Source organism: Microtus oregoni, unplaced genomic scaffold (genome assembly GCF_018167655.1).
Source record: "Microtus oregoni isolate MIOR12 unplaced genomic scaffold, Mior012 000069F_ref0000032, whole genome shotgun sequence".
In the NCBI taxonomy this organism is placed as follows: domain Eukaryota; kingdom Metazoa; phylum Chordata; class Mammalia; order Rodentia; family Cricetidae; genus Microtus; species Microtus oregoni.
The window spans coordinates 4,326,102-4,342,611 of NW_024543976.1; the positions used below are offsets into that span (position 1 = coordinate 4,326,102).

The 16,510-nt window shown below is 52.2% G+C and overlaps 1 protein-coding gene across 6 annotated transcripts in view; it reads left to right on the forward strand.

The window, feature by feature from the left end:
• Window positions 1–16,146, forward strand: part of Tcof1 (treacle ribosome biogenesis factor 1) — a 30,778-nt gene extending 14,632 nt beyond the window's left edge. For 2 of the 6 annotated variants that reach the window (XM_041641379.1, XM_041641380.1), the window contains exons 11-26: window positions 50–211; window positions 371–523; window positions 617–790; window positions 2,633–2,764; window positions 2,907–3,101; window positions 3,217–3,423; window positions 4,398–4,523; window positions 8,428–8,614; window positions 9,475–9,596; window positions 10,533–10,752; window positions 11,137–11,219; window positions 11,870–12,050; window positions 13,596–14,108; window positions 15,085–15,176; window positions 15,426–15,471; window positions 15,678–16,146. In XM_041641379.1, the coding sequence (XP_041497313.1) occupies window positions 50–211; window positions 371–523; window positions 617–790; window positions 2,633–2,764; window positions 2,907–3,101; window positions 3,217–3,423; window positions 4,398–4,523; window positions 8,428–8,614; window positions 9,475–9,596; window positions 10,533–10,752; window positions 11,137–11,219; window positions 11,870–12,050; window positions 13,596–14,108; window positions 15,085–15,176; window positions 15,426–15,452 (2,574 nt within the window). In that variant the 3' untranslated portion in view covers window positions 15,453–15,471; window positions 15,678–16,146. Of the gene's footprint in view, window positions 1–49; window positions 212–370; window positions 524–616; window positions 791–2,632; window positions 2,765–2,906; window positions 3,102–3,216; window positions 3,424–4,397; window positions 4,524–8,427; window positions 8,615–9,474; window positions 9,597–10,532; window positions 10,753–11,136; window positions 11,220–11,869; window positions 12,051–13,595; window positions 14,109–15,084; window positions 15,177–15,425; window positions 15,472–15,677 lie in introns of those variants that run through there. The other 4 variants (XM_041641382.1, XM_041641384.1, XM_041641381.1 and 1 more) reach the window with 3 other exon arrangements.
• Window positions 16,147–16,510: the final 364 nt, after the last annotated feature.

A 16,510-nucleotide genomic window follows, 5' to 3' on the forward strand; every position in this document is an offset into this window, starting at 1 on the left:
TCTGCTGTCTCCCTGAGGCTCCCCACTGATCTCACGTGTCTCGTTCCAGGCAAAGGCTTTGGGGACAAGGGCCACTCCTGCACTCCCTCAGAAGGTGGGGTCTGTGACCACCCAGGTCAAGACTGAAAGGCGCACAGAAGACTCGGAGAGCAGCGAGGATTCGAGTGACAGTGAGGAGGAAACAGCACCAGCGGCTCCAACCCCGGCTCAGGTGGGGACCAGAGAGGGGAAGCAACCTCGCTGCCGATCCCGCCCTCATCGACACCCTCCTTTCTGTTGGTAGGGAGGCCAGGATGAGCTGCATCTCACAACACATGTGGCCTGTGAATCAAGGGGTCTCCTCCAGCCTCCGTCTGCACTTTCTCCACAGGCCAAACCAGCTCTGGAAAAACAGACAAAGGCTTCTCCTAGGAAGGGCACCCCCGCCACCCCTGCATCTACCATGATTGCCCCTGTGCAAGTGAGCACCTCATCCTCTAGTGAGGAAGAGTCAGGAGCTGCTCCTGGTACCATGAAGGTACAGGTGAAGCCTGCGTTTGCCCAGGTGGCTCCCTGCTGTCCCTCACGGGGGCAGTTCAGGCCCCTGTGAAACCCTTTTATCCCCTTGTCGTTCTAGGGGAAGTCTGTCGCAAAGGACCTCCAGGGGAAAGCTGCCTTGGGACAGGGGGTGGCCCCAGTGCACCCTGGGAGGACAGGGTCTGCAGTTGCCCAGGTCAGGGCTACAACTCAGGAAGACTCAGAGGACAGCGAGGAAGAATCCAGCAGTGAAGAAGATGAGACCCCAGCACAGGTGAGGTAGTGAGGAGCCAGCCTGGACTGAGACTGAGGATAGCTCAGCTGATAGTTCTGGGGCTCAGACTCGACTGGGCCTCAAGTTCCCCTGCGCTCTGTTTCCTGAGCCCCCGTCTCTAGGTTCTCACAGATCTGGATGTGTCCTGTGCACTCTGCCCACTGCTGTTTTGGGCAGGAGTTTTGTGGTAGCGTGCACACTGTCCCAGGAGGGTACGGTGGGGCTGTTCTGGGGTGTTTAGCAGTAGGGCTGGCCAGGCATGGCGCCTCAGATGTTTAAGAGGAATGCCGGATCAGTGAGGAACTGAAAGTCACCTGGTGAGGTAGAAGATAGGCTTCAGACAGAGAGGCAGTGGCACAAAACAGCAAAGCAAGCTGGCTTTTGTAGCACCACAAGCAGGGTAAGTGGCAGTGGCCAGAGGCAGGTCCATCCTCATGGATGGTGGTGCTATTCCTGGGGCCTTGGCTACCCTCCTGTCAGAAATCCACCCTTGTGGTGGGTGTGGGTAGGACCTCACCTGCCCACCTACTGCCCGGGAACCTGTCTTACTGGTGGGCTGGGCTGCTGGTGGCAGAATTGAGAGCCGTACCCCCTGGTCCAGGAAGACAGGAAATGAAGATGGCCTTGTCACAGTCTGCACTGTGGGGACCTTCCTTAAGTCATGACCAGATGACCTCTGGATAAGTCAGGGCCTGAAGTGCTGCTGCATGCCTTACTGTTGCGCAGTGAAGGGGTTGCTCTGAAAGTCTTTGTCAGTTGTCTCACGCCTGCTGGGGCCTTCCATAGCTTATTGGTAGAGTGCTTAGCTGCTGTCCACAGAGCCCGGGGTTCCATTCCCAGCACAGCACGTGCTCTAGAATGATTTCTCATTTTTTCTCTGGCCCCTGTGAATTTGTACAAGCTAGATGCCCTAACAAACATTTTAGGACTTCTCTAGATAGTAGTTAGATGAGGTTAATTAGCATCTGAAGAGATGGCTTTTGCAGAAGACCTGGGTTTGGTTCCCACATGGTGGTTACAACAGTCCGAAACTCCTATTCCAGGGAATCTGACTCCTGACCTGCACAGGCACCAGGCGTGAGGTGACATGTAGATATGCACAGGCAAACTTTCATCCACATTAAAAAAAAAAAAAAAATCTTTGAAAGGAAAAAGGATGAAGTTAAACAGAAAACAAAACAAAAAACCGAAATGAAATTTCTGTCTTGTTCTGTTACCTCCTACTCAGTTCTACTGCACTCAAGGTGGCTTGAGCTCCACCTCCCTCGGCATTCCAGGGAGCAGAGTTTATATGGTGCTCAGCTTCTGTTCTGCTAAGTAGAGTTTAATGACATGGCACATTAGCTGAAAGGGAGCCTAAAAACAGTTTTGTCTAGGTAGGATGATACCTACTGGTTTTACAGTATAGAATTTGAGTATTTGTTAGTAACAGGCGCTGTATTAAACATTCAATCTCCTATTTGATTTTTGCAAAAATTTCATAGATGCATTTTATTATACTCCTTTTGTACAGGGGAAGTGAGACCTACTAAACTTAAGTGGCTTCAGTGGTTTGTAGTTTTGTTTTGTTTTTGTAGACACGTCTTACTATGTAGCCCTGGCTGTCCTAGAACTTGCTCTGTAGACCAGGCTGGCCTTAGACTCACAGAGATCTGCTGCCTCTGCCTCCTAAGTGTTGGGGTTAAAGGTGTATGCCGCCACCGCCTGGCTCAAGTGACTTCTTAAGTTCACATTGCTGATAGTTGGGAAGAGTATCAGTGCAGTGTCTGCAGTGCCAGAGTTCATGGATTATTGCTGTTTCAGGTCACCTTCCACCTTACTAATTCCCCTACTTCCTTCCAGGCCAAGCCCTTGGAGAAATCTCCTCAGGCCAAAGCCAACCCACCTAAGACATCTCTAGCCAAAGGACCAGTGTCTGCCTCTGGGAAAGTGAGCACTGCAGGTGCTGCAGCAAAGCAGGAGGTCCCTTCCAAGGCAAGTGCGACCACAAACCACAAAACAAGATGGGATAAGTCTAACAGGGGTCCAGCAGTGATCCAACATTGATGACACTCTGCAGAAGCAGGGTATCCTTTATTATAGCCTCTTCTAATGCCATTGCCGCCTCTCAATCCAGGGGAAACCACCTGCTAGTACTGTTCAGAACAGTGCTGTCTCTGCAAAGGGCCAGCGATCGGCTCCAGCTGCAGGAAAAGCCAGGGCTCCAGCAACCCAAGCACAGAAAGGGCCAGTGGCTGGAGCAGGAGTGGGGAAGAGCTCAGAGAGCAGCAGTGAAGAGGAGTCAGACAGTGAGGAAGAGGCGCCGACCCAGGTAAGACGGAGCTGGAGTTATGGCGGTGTGTTTTGGCCCAGGCCCCTCAGCACAGCTCGGTGTGCCTCAGAATCTACCTGGGTCCTCGAGCTCTCTCCCCTTGCTGTTTCTTCAGATAAAACCTGTGGGGAAGACCTCTCAGGTCAGAGCTGCCTCAGCCCCTGCCAAGGAGTCTCCTAGAAAAGGGGGCCAACTAGGAACTGCCAAGAAGACAGGACCTACAGCTACCCAGGCCCAGAAGAAGAAGATGGAGGACTCGGAGAGCAGTAGTGAGGAATCCGACAGTGACGGGCAGATGCCATCAGCTATCACCCCAGCTAAGGTGAGTGGCCTGAGAGCCGCTGTCACCAACTCCTTGGTCATAAACTGATCTTGGTCTGGTGAAAAGGAAGAGCAGATAGAAGTTCTAACTCCAGGATCCCTTTTCCCCGGGCCGCCATGTCCCCTGGTGAAATGTGCTGTAAGTCTCTAACCAAGACCATCCTAGATTCTCCTGTAGCTCACAGGGCCTCCACAGCACTCCTGTGCAAACCGAGACAGGTTCTCCCAAGGTGTATGAATCCAGCCTACAAAGATACCCCTATCAGAGAGCCACAGGGAGCTTGGGCTATGTTGCCAGTCTTGTCTAAGGAGGGCCTGTCTAGTTCAGTGAAGCGTGGGCCCAGGAAATGGGAAAGAGTTCTTGGACAGCCAGGGCTACACAGAGAGACCTGGTGACAGGTCTGGTTTGAGCTCAGACATTGTTGATGCAACCTGGTAGAATTGATAGGTGATGGCATCTGAGGTGGCACCTTAGGAAGATGGCAGCTGAGATCATCAGAAAAAATGGTCCCTGTCAGTTTTGGCCAGTCATGACTTTATAGAAAGTAGGAAGTGTCACATATAAGTTGAGATATTCTAGCTTCTCTTGAGAAACTGGCAACCTAGGTCCTACTTGCTGAGTGAGGACAGTCCCACCCATGCTGAGAGGCACAGAGCCCTCCCTGGGCCCCTCTGAGTTGGCGTCACCACCAGCTCTTCCTCATTGATTGACAAGTTCTATGGTTTTTGACCACATGGTCCATGAAGCCTCCTAAAAGGCTCATGCAGACATGTCACACTGCCACCAAAGACAGAGGCCAGCAGATCTCTGTGGGTTCAAGGCCAGCCTGGTGTACAGAGCTAGTTCTTGGGCAGCCTGAGCTACACAGAGAAACCTGTCTCAAAAAAAAAAAGATAGGCCACACTGTCCTCAGCACAAGAGGTACCATGTTTCCTCCTCCACTGGGCTCCCTTCCCTGTCACATGTTCATTCAGGTCCTGTCCCCTCCAAAGGATGGTACCTCCCAACCTGCCCGGAGCAGGACCCCAGCACCAGCACCCCCAGAGAAGAGCACAGAAGAGTCCTCAGAGAGCAGTGATGAGGAGCTGCCGTCCGCCCAGGTAGGTCGTGTCTTTTCTAACGCCTCCACTGGCTGAGCCAGGGTGTCACTCTTCGGAAAGAGTGTAGGGGATATCTCACCACATAGAGACAGCATTTCACAGCCTCTGAGCTCTTGTCTGTCTTCTGATACACTCTTCTGACATGGACAGTCCACAGAACATGGTAGGGTGCAGGCTTCACACCCCCAGCCCTCCCATGCTGGCCCGGGTCCTCTTATGATTCAGGTATTCCGTGTAAAATGGAGTTGGTAATGGTGACTATGTAACGATACAAGTGGCCCAGGTCCTTGGCTGAGTCCCCTTCCTGAGTAGGAATGCCTGATCACTGTTGGGAGGGCAGGTTGTCCCGGCTCCCTGTTTGCCAGGCCAGGGATTAAGACCCCCTTCCTTACCTTCTCATAAAGGGGCTTGAACGCTGCACTGCTCCATAGCCCCTTTGGTCCATGTACTGTTGGAAATCTAGAGCCTCCCCTGCAAGCCTAGCTGGAATCTATGGGCCTCACCCCAGATCAAGCCTGGGCAACGTATTGCACCTCATTTTCTGCTGTTCCCTGCTTCTACCTGGCCTTGTCCCCGAGCATGAGGCCCAGGGCACCTTCTCTGGCTTCAGAGGCCCACTCTATCCAGCAAGATGGTACATGTTCCCACGAAGCCAGGCTTTTTAGAGACAGCACTGCCCTCTTGTTGAGGAGGGGGGACTGTGGCTCAAAAAGAGCTCTGGGAATGGTGTTTAAATCCTGGTGGTCTGCACGGTCTCCTGCTCAGCTGCCCTACACTCCACTTTCACACCCCCACCTCAGTGGTCCCGATTCTGAGCAGGTTGGCTCAGTCCTAACGCCTGCTGCTGGTCTCGGGCCCATCGTCTCATCCGTCAGGATGTCGGTGTGCTACGCAGCCTTTCTGGGTCAGCTCCCTCCTAGTGGGCTCACAGCTCGGAGGGAAGGCTGCCTTGATTGTCTGTGTGAGTGGAGTGGACTCACACTCACAGTTAAAGCAAGTGCCGCTGGAACTACTGTTAAATTGGTACATTACGCTTAAAGATCTGGAGTCTCTATTTGGAAAAAGCAGAGCCTGTAGTGTCTAGATTCTCAGAAGGGTTCAGGGGAGTGGGCACAGCAGTTACAGATAGTTGTGAACCACTGTTTGAAGATGAGGAATCAAACCCAAGTCCTCTAACCTGAGTCATCTCCCCAGCCCTCTTAATTATTTTTAAGGCTACTTCCTCTGTCTTCTTGCCAAAACAAAGGCATGGGCCCTGTCCTGAGTCAGAGAACAAGGAACTTGTAAAAATCTAAATTGTGGTATTAGGGCTTGCATGATTATGTCTAGAGGGAACTCCTGCCTGGTCCCTGGAGAGTTGTCTTCCAATCCTACATCTGAAAACAGTTTTCTGGTCTTCCTGAGTGAGATGCTTGCTTTTTCTGAGCATCAGCCTCAGCTCTTGGGGTAGGGTGTGGGGGAGAATAAACCTCGAATCTCCTAGCTATACCCCCAAAAGTATTATTTCCAAGTCCTTGGGTAGGATTGGCCCCGAGGGTCTGTTAGCTGTCCCCCAGGTGATGACGATAATCCTCCTCTTTTTTTCCCTCTATTTTTGGTGGTTCTGGGGTGGAACCCAGGACCTCATGAGTGCTGAGGACATACCCTGCTGCTGAACTGTTCCTCTAGCCCCACAAAGCAGCTTTGAGAAAAGCTCCTAGTGCTGTCCCTTCAGCCAGCCCCACCTCCCCACTTTGCCGGAGATTTACAGAATAAGGGCACAGTAGGTATGAGCCTAGCTGAGACAACAGGCCATAGGCACTGCCCAAAGCACCCCAAGTTTGCTTATGTAAGCATCATTCCTGCAAAGGGGAAGGGCATCCCCATACCTACTCTGCTCTCAGTACCCACAGGGTGAGGGGCTTTGGTGAAGGTGTTGTCCTCTTGCGCTGTTCTGCCTCTGTCGACTTCTTTGATCAAAGCGCATTCCACATGTGCTGGGCTTTGTGCATTCCTCAAGGTGGGCACACCTTTCAGCAGATGGGCAGCTGGGCTTGACCACACAGGGCATGATAACAGGGTGGGAAACAAATGCTTCAGGCCTAAGTACTGCTCCCTGTACTTAGCCTGCCCTCAGCAACCAGGCCACTACCACCTCCCTCTCCTGCCCTCCCTGCACTGGGTTGGGGTGGTGTGGGCAGGTGGAACTGGAGGAGGCTGTGCTGCGGAGCTGCTTTTAACATCCCAAGACGCTATTGTTTGCCTCAGTGGGTTTGCTGCCTCTCTTGGTCCCCAACAATCTGTTCTTCTGTCTTCTCACATATATATAGATCCCCCTCCCTCCACCACAAGCCTTCTCCCACTTTCCATCCCTCTCCTTTTCATCACGTGGGAAGGAAGGCTCTGGAAGTGGCAGATCAGAGCGGCCGCGGGGGAGGCTGTTTGGCAGGGTAGGAAGGGCCTGAGTGCAACAGTGCTGCCACACTCGTGGGTACCATAGTGCTGAGCTTGTTGCTCTCCTTCTGTCCCACAGCCCCTGGGGTGGTGGGAGCCTGATGAAGCGCAGCAGGTGGGCAGGGTGTTGCAGTGGACCTGACTATCTGTCCCTCTGTGGGCCTCATGCAGCCCTCTGCTGGCCAGAGCACGCGAGCAGCCTTCCAATCCCCTGTCTCCTGACTCTGTGCCTTCGTCAGCTGGGGCTTTGGAAGGAAATAGACCTAGAGTCCCTTGATGCAGTGACACATTTGGGAACCTGTGGTTCACTGCTCAGCTAGCCTTCCCTGTCTTGAGTCTGACGCTGCTTTACCATCTCAGTGACCTGCAAAACAGACCCAAAGGTAAAATGATGAGTCAGGACATGCATGCAAGAACATGTCTGTAATCTCGGCATTTAGGAGACAAAGCAGGAGGGTCAAGAGTCGGAGGCCAGCCTGGTGGGCTACACAGTAGGACCCTGTCTCAGGATTTTAAAATATGTAAAGTAAAATGATGCACCCTACACATGGTCCCAACCCTCACTAGTTCGGTCCTGAGCAGATTGGCTTTGTGCACACTCTGCTTGCTTTCCAACACCTGCTGGCCTCAAGCATGTCATCTCATCCGCCAGGATTTCAGTATGCAGCTCAAAATGATAGGGCTTTTCCTTTTCCTCTTAAGCATAACCACAAAACAGTGTGACAGCTAGCAAGCTGACCCGCAGTCAGTGTGCTTGTTTTCCGAAGTATCTGATGAGTAACATTTTTTATGCTTGTCCTCCTGTTTTAGAGTCCAGATAAGGTTAGTGAGTGGTGGTGCAGAGGCAGGTAGAGCTCTTCATTCAAGGCCAGACTGTATCACACACACACACACACACACACACATTAAAGTCTTGAACCCTTTCTTAATCTGTTGGTTTTTCTGGTGGTTTTACCCTGGGCAGTTTAGGTACTAAGGAAACTGGATTGGTATCACTGGGAGCTGCATGCTGGGCCACACCTCAGGGAGTCTGTATCAGGGTCTCTGGGGGAGGGGACAATGGGACTCCAGGAAAATCATATCTTATAGCCAGACTGCTTTAGGAAGTGCTTTTTAGAACTCCCCACTTAGCAGGTGGCCATCTGATGTCATCAGAAGAAAGAGGCTAAATTAGACATTCCAACTCTTGCCTTGCTGCCTGTGTGTCTTCCTCTGTGGACTTAAGATTTTCTCATTTGTCCAGTGGTGTGGGTACTGCTTACACTCTGGGGGTCACTGTGAAGGTCGGCTGGGCCCCTATGAATTGCTGTGCTGGGTGTTAGCTGGTATAGGTGGGAGTGGGCTACAAGTGCCCAAGCGCCTTGAACTTCTTGCCTTATTATAAAACCCTCCCTCACCTATTTCCCTTTCCCTCCCCCTGGCCAAGCCTTTAATCACTGAGTGTGTATGTGTTTTGTTTTTGTTTTTCAAGGCAATTAAATCCCCTCTGATTTCTGTCAACCCCAATCGTAGTCCAGCTGGTCCAACTGCTACCCCCACACAAATCCAGGCTGTGAACACCTCGAGGAAAGCCCAGGCCTCAGGCTCCACAGCCCAGAGCTCCTCCTCTGAAAGTGAGGATGAGGACATGATTCCTGCCACACAACCCTCCATTCCTGGTGAGTTCTGCTTGAGCTGCTCGGCTAGGAGGGCTGCTGCCATGCGTGCTCTTCCCCATTGAGACCAGAAGGGACCAGACGCTAGCCAAGTGGCTTAGCAGAGTCGTTGGCCAGGAAGACTAGGAGCTCAGCCTTGGACCCTGCGTTACTACCTTGTTTTGAAGGAATTACATTCAAAGCTTCTGTATGTCGTCTCCAAGCCTGAGAGCCCAAGGTTTCGGGGACCGGGCTAGTCTTAAGACAGCTCTGCTGTAAACAGCTGGCTGTGCAGTAGGCTATCAGGCCGGCAATGAGCTTCCATCCCTTGTAGCATAGAAAAAGAAGATATACTTGGTCTCATCCCCAAACCTAAGGTAGATTAGTGTATTTGTATGTGGCTTGCCCTCTGGAAGCTCAGACATCTGCAGTTGTGTATCAGGACACGGTGACATTTCTCTCATTAAGTAGAGACAGCAAGATTCCTACTGGCAGCAAAACAGTATTGTGATTTGACTAGTACATGATGGGGACATGTGACCTTGTTGGGCATATCTTCCTTAGCATCCAGTGGCTGTCCCACTGATTCCTGACTGAGGAGTCTTTGGCACCATGGTCTAGCTTGTTGCTTAGGAGTAGCAGCCTGCTCAAGAAGACAAGGCTCGGAGTCACTGCCACAGGAGCCATTTGAAGGCCCTGAGCCTTGTCAAATGACATGAGAGCTGCTGCCTGGCAGGCTTGGCAGAAAGCAAGCCAGCATCTGCTTGATGATCTCTAAGCCGAGCACCAGGTCCATGGGAAGAACTGGTAATTGGGTAATACCTTGCTGGGGAGTTACAGGGCTTCTGTACCCTGATGTGCCTGTCCTCTCTTCTCCATTTCAGCCATTAGAGCCAATGTGGTGACTGTGCCCACGTCCCTCCCACGGACAGCCCCCCAGCCCAACAAAAGTGAGCAGTCTAGTCGGGCGCCAAAAGGCAAGAAACCAAAGGCAGCGTCCACTCAGGTACTGTCGGGTAAGAGAGGGCTGTGGTAGGGTCACTCTGCTACCTTGGTGTTGCTTGGCAGTCCGTGGCTTGCTCCCAGCACCCTAGTACTGTCATTTGGTCCTGGAGCCTAGCTCCCAAATCCCCACGGCATTGTCAGGAAGAGCAGGTTGAGATCCAAAGGCAAGTGGAATCCCTTCTCTTCCCAGCTTGATGGACTCTGAATTCGTTTTCTAGCTCTGGTTTTAAATGCTGTGAATACGAGTTGCTTGCCTTCCTTAGCATTTTCTCCTAGCCATCGCCCATTTCAGTGTATTGCTAATTAGTAGGGCAAGGTTAGTGGACCCTGTTTAAATAAAACTGAGGGTGCATCCCACCAGGGTCAGTCCAGTACAAGAAAGAGCCAGGCATGGTGGCAGGGGTTTGTAATCCCAATACTGAGTGACTAAAATGTGTCAGTCCCTAGGGGCACACTAGCCAGGCAGCCTAGTGTTAATTGGTGAGCCCAGGTCACATGGTGAATAGCTTCCTGAGAACAACTCCTGAATTTTAGTTACAGCTTCAACATGAGCGTGTGTGCACTTAAAGCATGTGTGTGTATGTGTGTACACGCTCTATGCACACACAGCCAGTGAGACACAACCAGTACCTAGCCTTCAAGTGCTTTGTGTTTGGGGAACTGTGTGGACCATTTTGACCCTGCTCTCCTTCCACCCATAACTGGGTTCTCTCTGCTGTATGTCAGTGAGAGCCCAGCATGACTGTGTGTCCTACCACCAGCCCTTACTCTATGTCTCCAGGCCTTAATGTCCTGGCACATGCTAAGAAACTACAGTGCCCACCAGAGAGCTGTGGGGAAAGTCATGGGAGCCACGTGTGGTGCTTCCCACATAGGGCCTGGCCGTGGTGTGTCCCTCTTGCTGTGACTTCCATTGTGCTCTTTCTGTACCGAACAGATCAGCAGTGCCTTGGAAACACTCCCTGTGACTCCCCAGAGCAAACCTGTCCAGTCCAAAGCAGCCAATAAGCTCAGAAAATCCAAACTTCCTGAGAAGCAGCAGCCTCCCTCGGGCTATCCCAGACCCTCCACAAGTTCAAGTGACAGCAGTGACATCTCTTCAGGGAGCGAGGAGGATGCCAAGAGACCCCAGATGGCCAAGTCAGCCCCCAGACTGGGTGAGGATTCTAGAAGAGAGGGCAGGGGATGAGACATAGCCCAGCCTGGGCCTGTTTGTCCACAACTAAAGACCTCACTGCTGTTTGACCTTCGGCATCTTCTTGGTATCAGACTCCCTTTATTGAAAGCCTCGGGACTCTGCTTTCCTTAACAGTGGAAAGCAGAGAAATGGGAGCCTCAGGAACCAGAAAGGAAGACCGTGGCATTCAGATGCGTCAGACAGAGCGCTTTGGATAGCATCAATGGGTGGGAAATGGGAGGCTGTGCGGGAGGGTGAAGAACATAGGAAGACCCAGGCTTTGCAGCCTTCCTGAGGAGCTCTGCCTAACCTGATGAACAGGGCCACTAGGGACCCACACCAACAGACCTTTGCTCTGCGCTAGATCCGGGCCTTTCCCAGAAGGAGACTGTGGTGGAAGAGACCCCAGCTGAATCCAGTGAAGATGAGTTGGTGGCCCCCTCACAGGTAACTGCCAGGGTAGAGCTAGAACTTGTAGCTGCAGCTTTAGACTTCAGCTACTCCTTGGGTCGAGTGTCTAAAATCCTATTCTCAGGGCCCTGGGCAAGATCCTGCCTCCGGGATGCCCTTAGCAGAATGGAGCCTCAGCTCCTGCCCTGGGGTCTAGGGAAGAGATGCAGATGAAGTCTAAGACACGCCCAGATAAAACTACCCCTTAGATCTGTCTTAAGGCTCATCTGTGTAAGGACAGACAGTGATGATTTTCTCCTTTGTGGGGGTCAGAACAACTTTGTGGAGTCCATTGTTGTCTTCTTCCACTTTTATGTGGGCTACTGGGTGGAACCCAGGCTGTTGGGCTCACGGCAAGCGCCTTTACCCTCGGAGCCATCTTCCCGGTCCAAAATGCTAATGCTTTTCCATTACGGTAATGGTCCATTGGCAATAAAATATTCCCCTTTTGAATATGATTCCACTTTGATTCCAACTACATGGATTTAGAAGGTATGCCCCAAGGGTCTTTGGGCTCTGTGGCTCGGTGCCACAGAGATGCCTGACTGTCTTGGCCTGATCTTGGGTCACTGAACTGATTTCCTCAGAGCAGGCCTTGCCTCTGGGGATAAGGGGCTCACTGCGTCTTTCACACTGGGCTTCGTCAGTCTCTCCTCTCAGGTTATGTGACTCCTGGGGTGACTGTGGCCGATTCCCAGACTTCAAAAGCCACTCTTAGGTCAGACTCCAACCCCTTGGTTTCCTCTGCTCCCGTCACCAAAGATAATCCAGATGGCAAGCAGAAAGCAAAATCCCAGAATGCAGCAGACTCCACGTTCCCCAAAACCGGTGAGTCGGGGGACAGCAGGACGTGGAGGGGCAAGGCTGCTGGTCCCTGCTTGCCATCAGCAGCAACAGTTTCGCCAGTGTTTGCCTATGTCTCTCAAATGCAAGGCTACCTCTGTGGGGACTGGAGTACCCCAAAACACAGCTGGAGGCCAGGCCTAGGTTTCGGGCTCTCGTCACCCTGGGAGAGGGTATATCCACCCCTTTGGAGCTAGTGAAGCTTCTTTGGCTTGTGGAGGAGGCCTCGGCCCCCTAGCTGTCCCTACTGACTTTTCTTAGTTAGTGGGCCAGGGTATTGGGTATAGGGACTCAGAATGACTCGGACTTGGCCAGCAGTCCTGTTTGGAGGATTCAGTATATAGAGGACACCCTAGGTGATGGATTGGTCTCTGGGGCTGCTCTGACTTACTCTGTAGCAAAAGCTCCTGGGAGCCTATGTCTTAACCATGCAAGGCAAGAGTAATGCCACTGTGTACTGGCAAAAGTATATCATATAGAAAATTGTCACCAGGGGGTGGTGGCACATGGATTAAAGAATCCCAACTCTCAGGAGGCCGAGGCAGGCATATCTCTGTGAGTTTGAGGCCAGCCTGGTCTACAGAGCGAGTTCCTTGAGGCAAACATTACTAGGGTCCAGCCCCTAAACCCACAGTGTCAGAATTCTGTACTCAGAATGTACACAGAATGGTGGAGACCTGCCCAAGTGACCTGGGAGGCTAGAAGTGGTGATGGGACTGAGAACTCTGGGCTGTGACTTGAGCTTTCCTGCGCTGGGTCAGAGGCGGAGTTGTTGCTCACTTTCTTCCCCAGTGTTCTTGTCTATGTGAGAGGCGGGTGCGACAGGGAGACATTTTCGAGGGGGCTGTGGAAGGTTTTTTTTACACATGTAGTCAGCACACAATTATCAAAGGCAAGCAGAGGCGTGGAAAATTCTAAACAAAGGCTGCACCAGAAGTCACTCTGGCAGGCAGTAAACCTGCTTAGTCAGCCACCACATGCATACACAGCATACCCAAAGTTCCCCGATCTGCCTCTTGCCCCAGCCTTGATGGGCCAGGGACCCATTGTATGTCCACAGACAGGGGCTGAACAGCAGCCCGTAGGACCTTCTCCCGTGTTATAAATCCACAGGTCATGGCAGAAGATACCATTGCTTTTCTAGCTTGTTCCACAGTGGGACACAGGCCTTGCAGGACTGTGACCTGGCCAAAGCCTTACAGTAAACTGGTAAAGGCAGACCTAGAACCTGAGTGACTCACTTCCACCTGTTGTCACCTCCATCTCACTAATATTCTGGGGACACTGCCCGTCCCCAACTATAACTGAGTGGAGTTTTTGGTGTGAAGACATAGAGCAGGGCTGGAAGTTAGAGGTGAGATCCCTGTTTAAAGCGTAAGCATTGGAGGTAGATGGGGCAGTATGACCCCTGGGCCTCAGTTTCCCATCTTTCTAGTTGTAAGGAGGTGCACCCCCTCAGTTCTCATATATTGTATAAGATCTGTCCCTCAGCTTTCCAGACCTGTGACCTCCGAGACCTGTGATCCACAGGTAGGAAAGAGCCCTCCTCAGGCTCCACACCTCAGAAGTCCAAAAAGGCCAAGAAAAGCTCCTGGACCCCAGCAACACCCACACAGGCTCTACAGGACAGCATCACCCAGCGCCTCCGGGAGCAGCCCTGGCCCCTGAGCGAGGCGCAGGTGCAGGCCTCTGTGGTGAAGGTCCTGACAGAACTGCTGGAGCAGGAAAGGCAGAAGGCCACAGAGATCGTCAAGGAGAATAAGAAGAAGGACCGGAAGCGGAAGCTTTCGGAGGACCAGTTAGCAGCTGGGGCCCCAAAGAGCAAGAAGAAGCATCTGGAGGATGGAGCCGGTGCCATCACCTCAGAAAAGACTTCCAAGGCAAAATCCAAGCTAGACAAAGTGAATGCTGATGGCAAGGGGAAGGGGTCACCTGGCTCCCGAGGGGCTAAGGAGAAGCCCAAAAGTGAGCTGGGGTTAAAGGTTGAGAGCCGAGAGCAGAGTGACTCAAAGAGCAAGAAGGACAAGAAGAAATCCAGTAAGAGTAAGTGACTGCCTTCCTGGGCATACACTGCGGGAGCAGGGCGGGGTAGCAGGCCTCTCTATCTCACTCTCCACAAAGAGTAAGAACCTGGGAAGTGGATTTTCCAGAGCGACAGGCGTCTGGTTGCAGAGCCAAAAGTAGTTTGCAGAGCACTTGGGCCGGTGCTACAGCCCTCCCCACTCAGGAGGCCCCTTATAGGGCCCGGCATTTACACCCACGTTTGCCTCAGGCTTTTAGAAAGCACAGGCTCAACTGCACTTCGCAAGGATGGAGAACAGGGAGCACTCCTCTCCAACCTAAGTTACACAAGACATCCACTGCCAGTTCCCGAGGTACGGAACGTGTCTCTGTCCTCATCTGGAGCTGTCTTCCCACTAGAATGCAGTTCCTCAGGGAAGACTGCCATTATTGCCCTCCATGCTGGAGCCTGCACCCAGTGGGCCTTTCCAGTCGTCTTGCCAACCCTGGGCAGTGAGAGTATTTTGTTTTCATTTTCTAAGTGGAAAACAGGCCCTGAGAAGGAAAGGCCACTTTTGCAGGCTGACCTCAAACTCACAGAGATCCACCTGCCTCTGCCTCCTGGGTACCACCACACCCAGCATGGAAATCCTCCTGAGCACTGCCTGCCCATCCATGACAGGAGGGGGAGAAGAGATACCCAGCCCTGTGTGAGGGTCTGCTACCCCTTGATGTCCAGAACCTATAGGGCTCCTGTCTTTTTATTTTAAAATAAATGAGCAGGGAGGGGCTCTTAAAGTGAATTAATTCAAGACTGGCTCTATAACTCAGTGATAAAGAACTTGCATAACTAGTATTGAGGCCCTAGATTATGTGGTCACAGGCAGGAAGAATGGAGCCCTGGCCCCACCAGGGCCTGTTTCCCCATGGTGTAAGAGCTGGGAGTTGTCTGGCCTCCTGACATCAACCCATTCGGTGTCAATATCTATTGCTCAGGAAGTTGTCTTTCTTCCCTCAGAAAAAAAAGACAAGGAAAAAAAGGAAAAGAAGAAAGGCAAAAAGACCTCAGCCAAAGACCCTGAGTCAATACAGAAGAAAAAGAAAAAAAAGGTGAGAGTGAGTTCCTGGGAGCTCCTGGGCCAGAAATTCCAATGTTTCCCATTCCAACACCCAACACCTGGCCAGGAGGGGTGCTCACTGAAGAAACAGCCATCCGCTTCATGAGGCAAAGGCTGTTTGGCCCAGGGCTGGTAGCACAGGACAGCCTAGCAGTGGGAGCTCCAGGAGTGTGGCTCTTAAGACAGTCCATGAGGTGAGGACCCACAGCACTGAGACCTTCTTGTCCTTCTTTCCTCACAGAAGAAGACAGCTGAGCCTGCCGTGTGAGGGCCAGCACATAGAACAGGTACCTGACTCTTTCTTGCCTTTCTGGATAGCTGGGTGGGCCCAAATGGAGGGAGCTAGAGAGACAGCAACTCCGTTCCCCGGGGTCAGTGGGACTGAGGGACACTGGTAGCGGGTACAGCAGCAGCATGCAAAGAACGCCCTGAGCAAAGCTGCTGCCTCTCCCTTGACTTTTTCCTCCTGGCCTGGCTTGTTTTCTTCTCCTAGAGTTTTGTCAGTGTGACTGTTCCCTGACCTCTGAGCTCTGGCCAGTGTAATCTGGGACTGGACTTGTTAATTTGCCTCCCTCAACAGAAGATGATGGCCAGCTCCAGCATGTACTGCCGGCCAAGCCGGTGGACCTGCAAGGGAGAACTTAGAAGGCGGAACCTGCAAGGGGGCGGCAGTCCCAGGAGGAAGTGGGATGAAACACGCCCACCCCCTCCGAGTGCTGCATAAGATGTGTACAGTATATATATTTTTTTAAGTGACTGCCTCCCTCCCTTCAAATCCAACATGCCCGAAGGCCTCAGGACCTCCATCTCTGCACTGCAGACCCACACGGTCCTGCTTGTAGTTCATCCTGTTCCCTGGATTCCAGACCTATCCCAAGGACTTGTCCTATCAATTTTCCAGCTGTTTGGGGTTTGTTTGGTTTTTTTTTTTTTTTTAAGAACTCAAAATAAAAGATTTTAAATGTAAAGATTTGAGTTTCCCCGTGCGTTTGTCCCCGAACTGTTACTGACTAGGAAAGACTGGTGACCCTGGAGGAGCACAGGTCACTCAGAGCTCCTTCCTGCCTGTGTGCCAAGGCCTATGTTACTGTGAGTCTGACAGTTTGCTTGGTGAAGCTCCCCAGGTGCTGATGTAGGGAGAGCTCCCTGGAGGAGATGGCCACTGAGCCTGGGGAGAGCTGAAGGTGGGTCAGATGCCAGAGTTGATGGCTCAGGGGCCTTTGGAAGTTTGGGGGTTAGGATGGTGTGGAAGGAAGGGAAACGTTGGTGGCTGGCATGGGAAGGGTAGAAGAACCAGTAAGCCAGGCCGTGAGTTGTCCTCTGTCC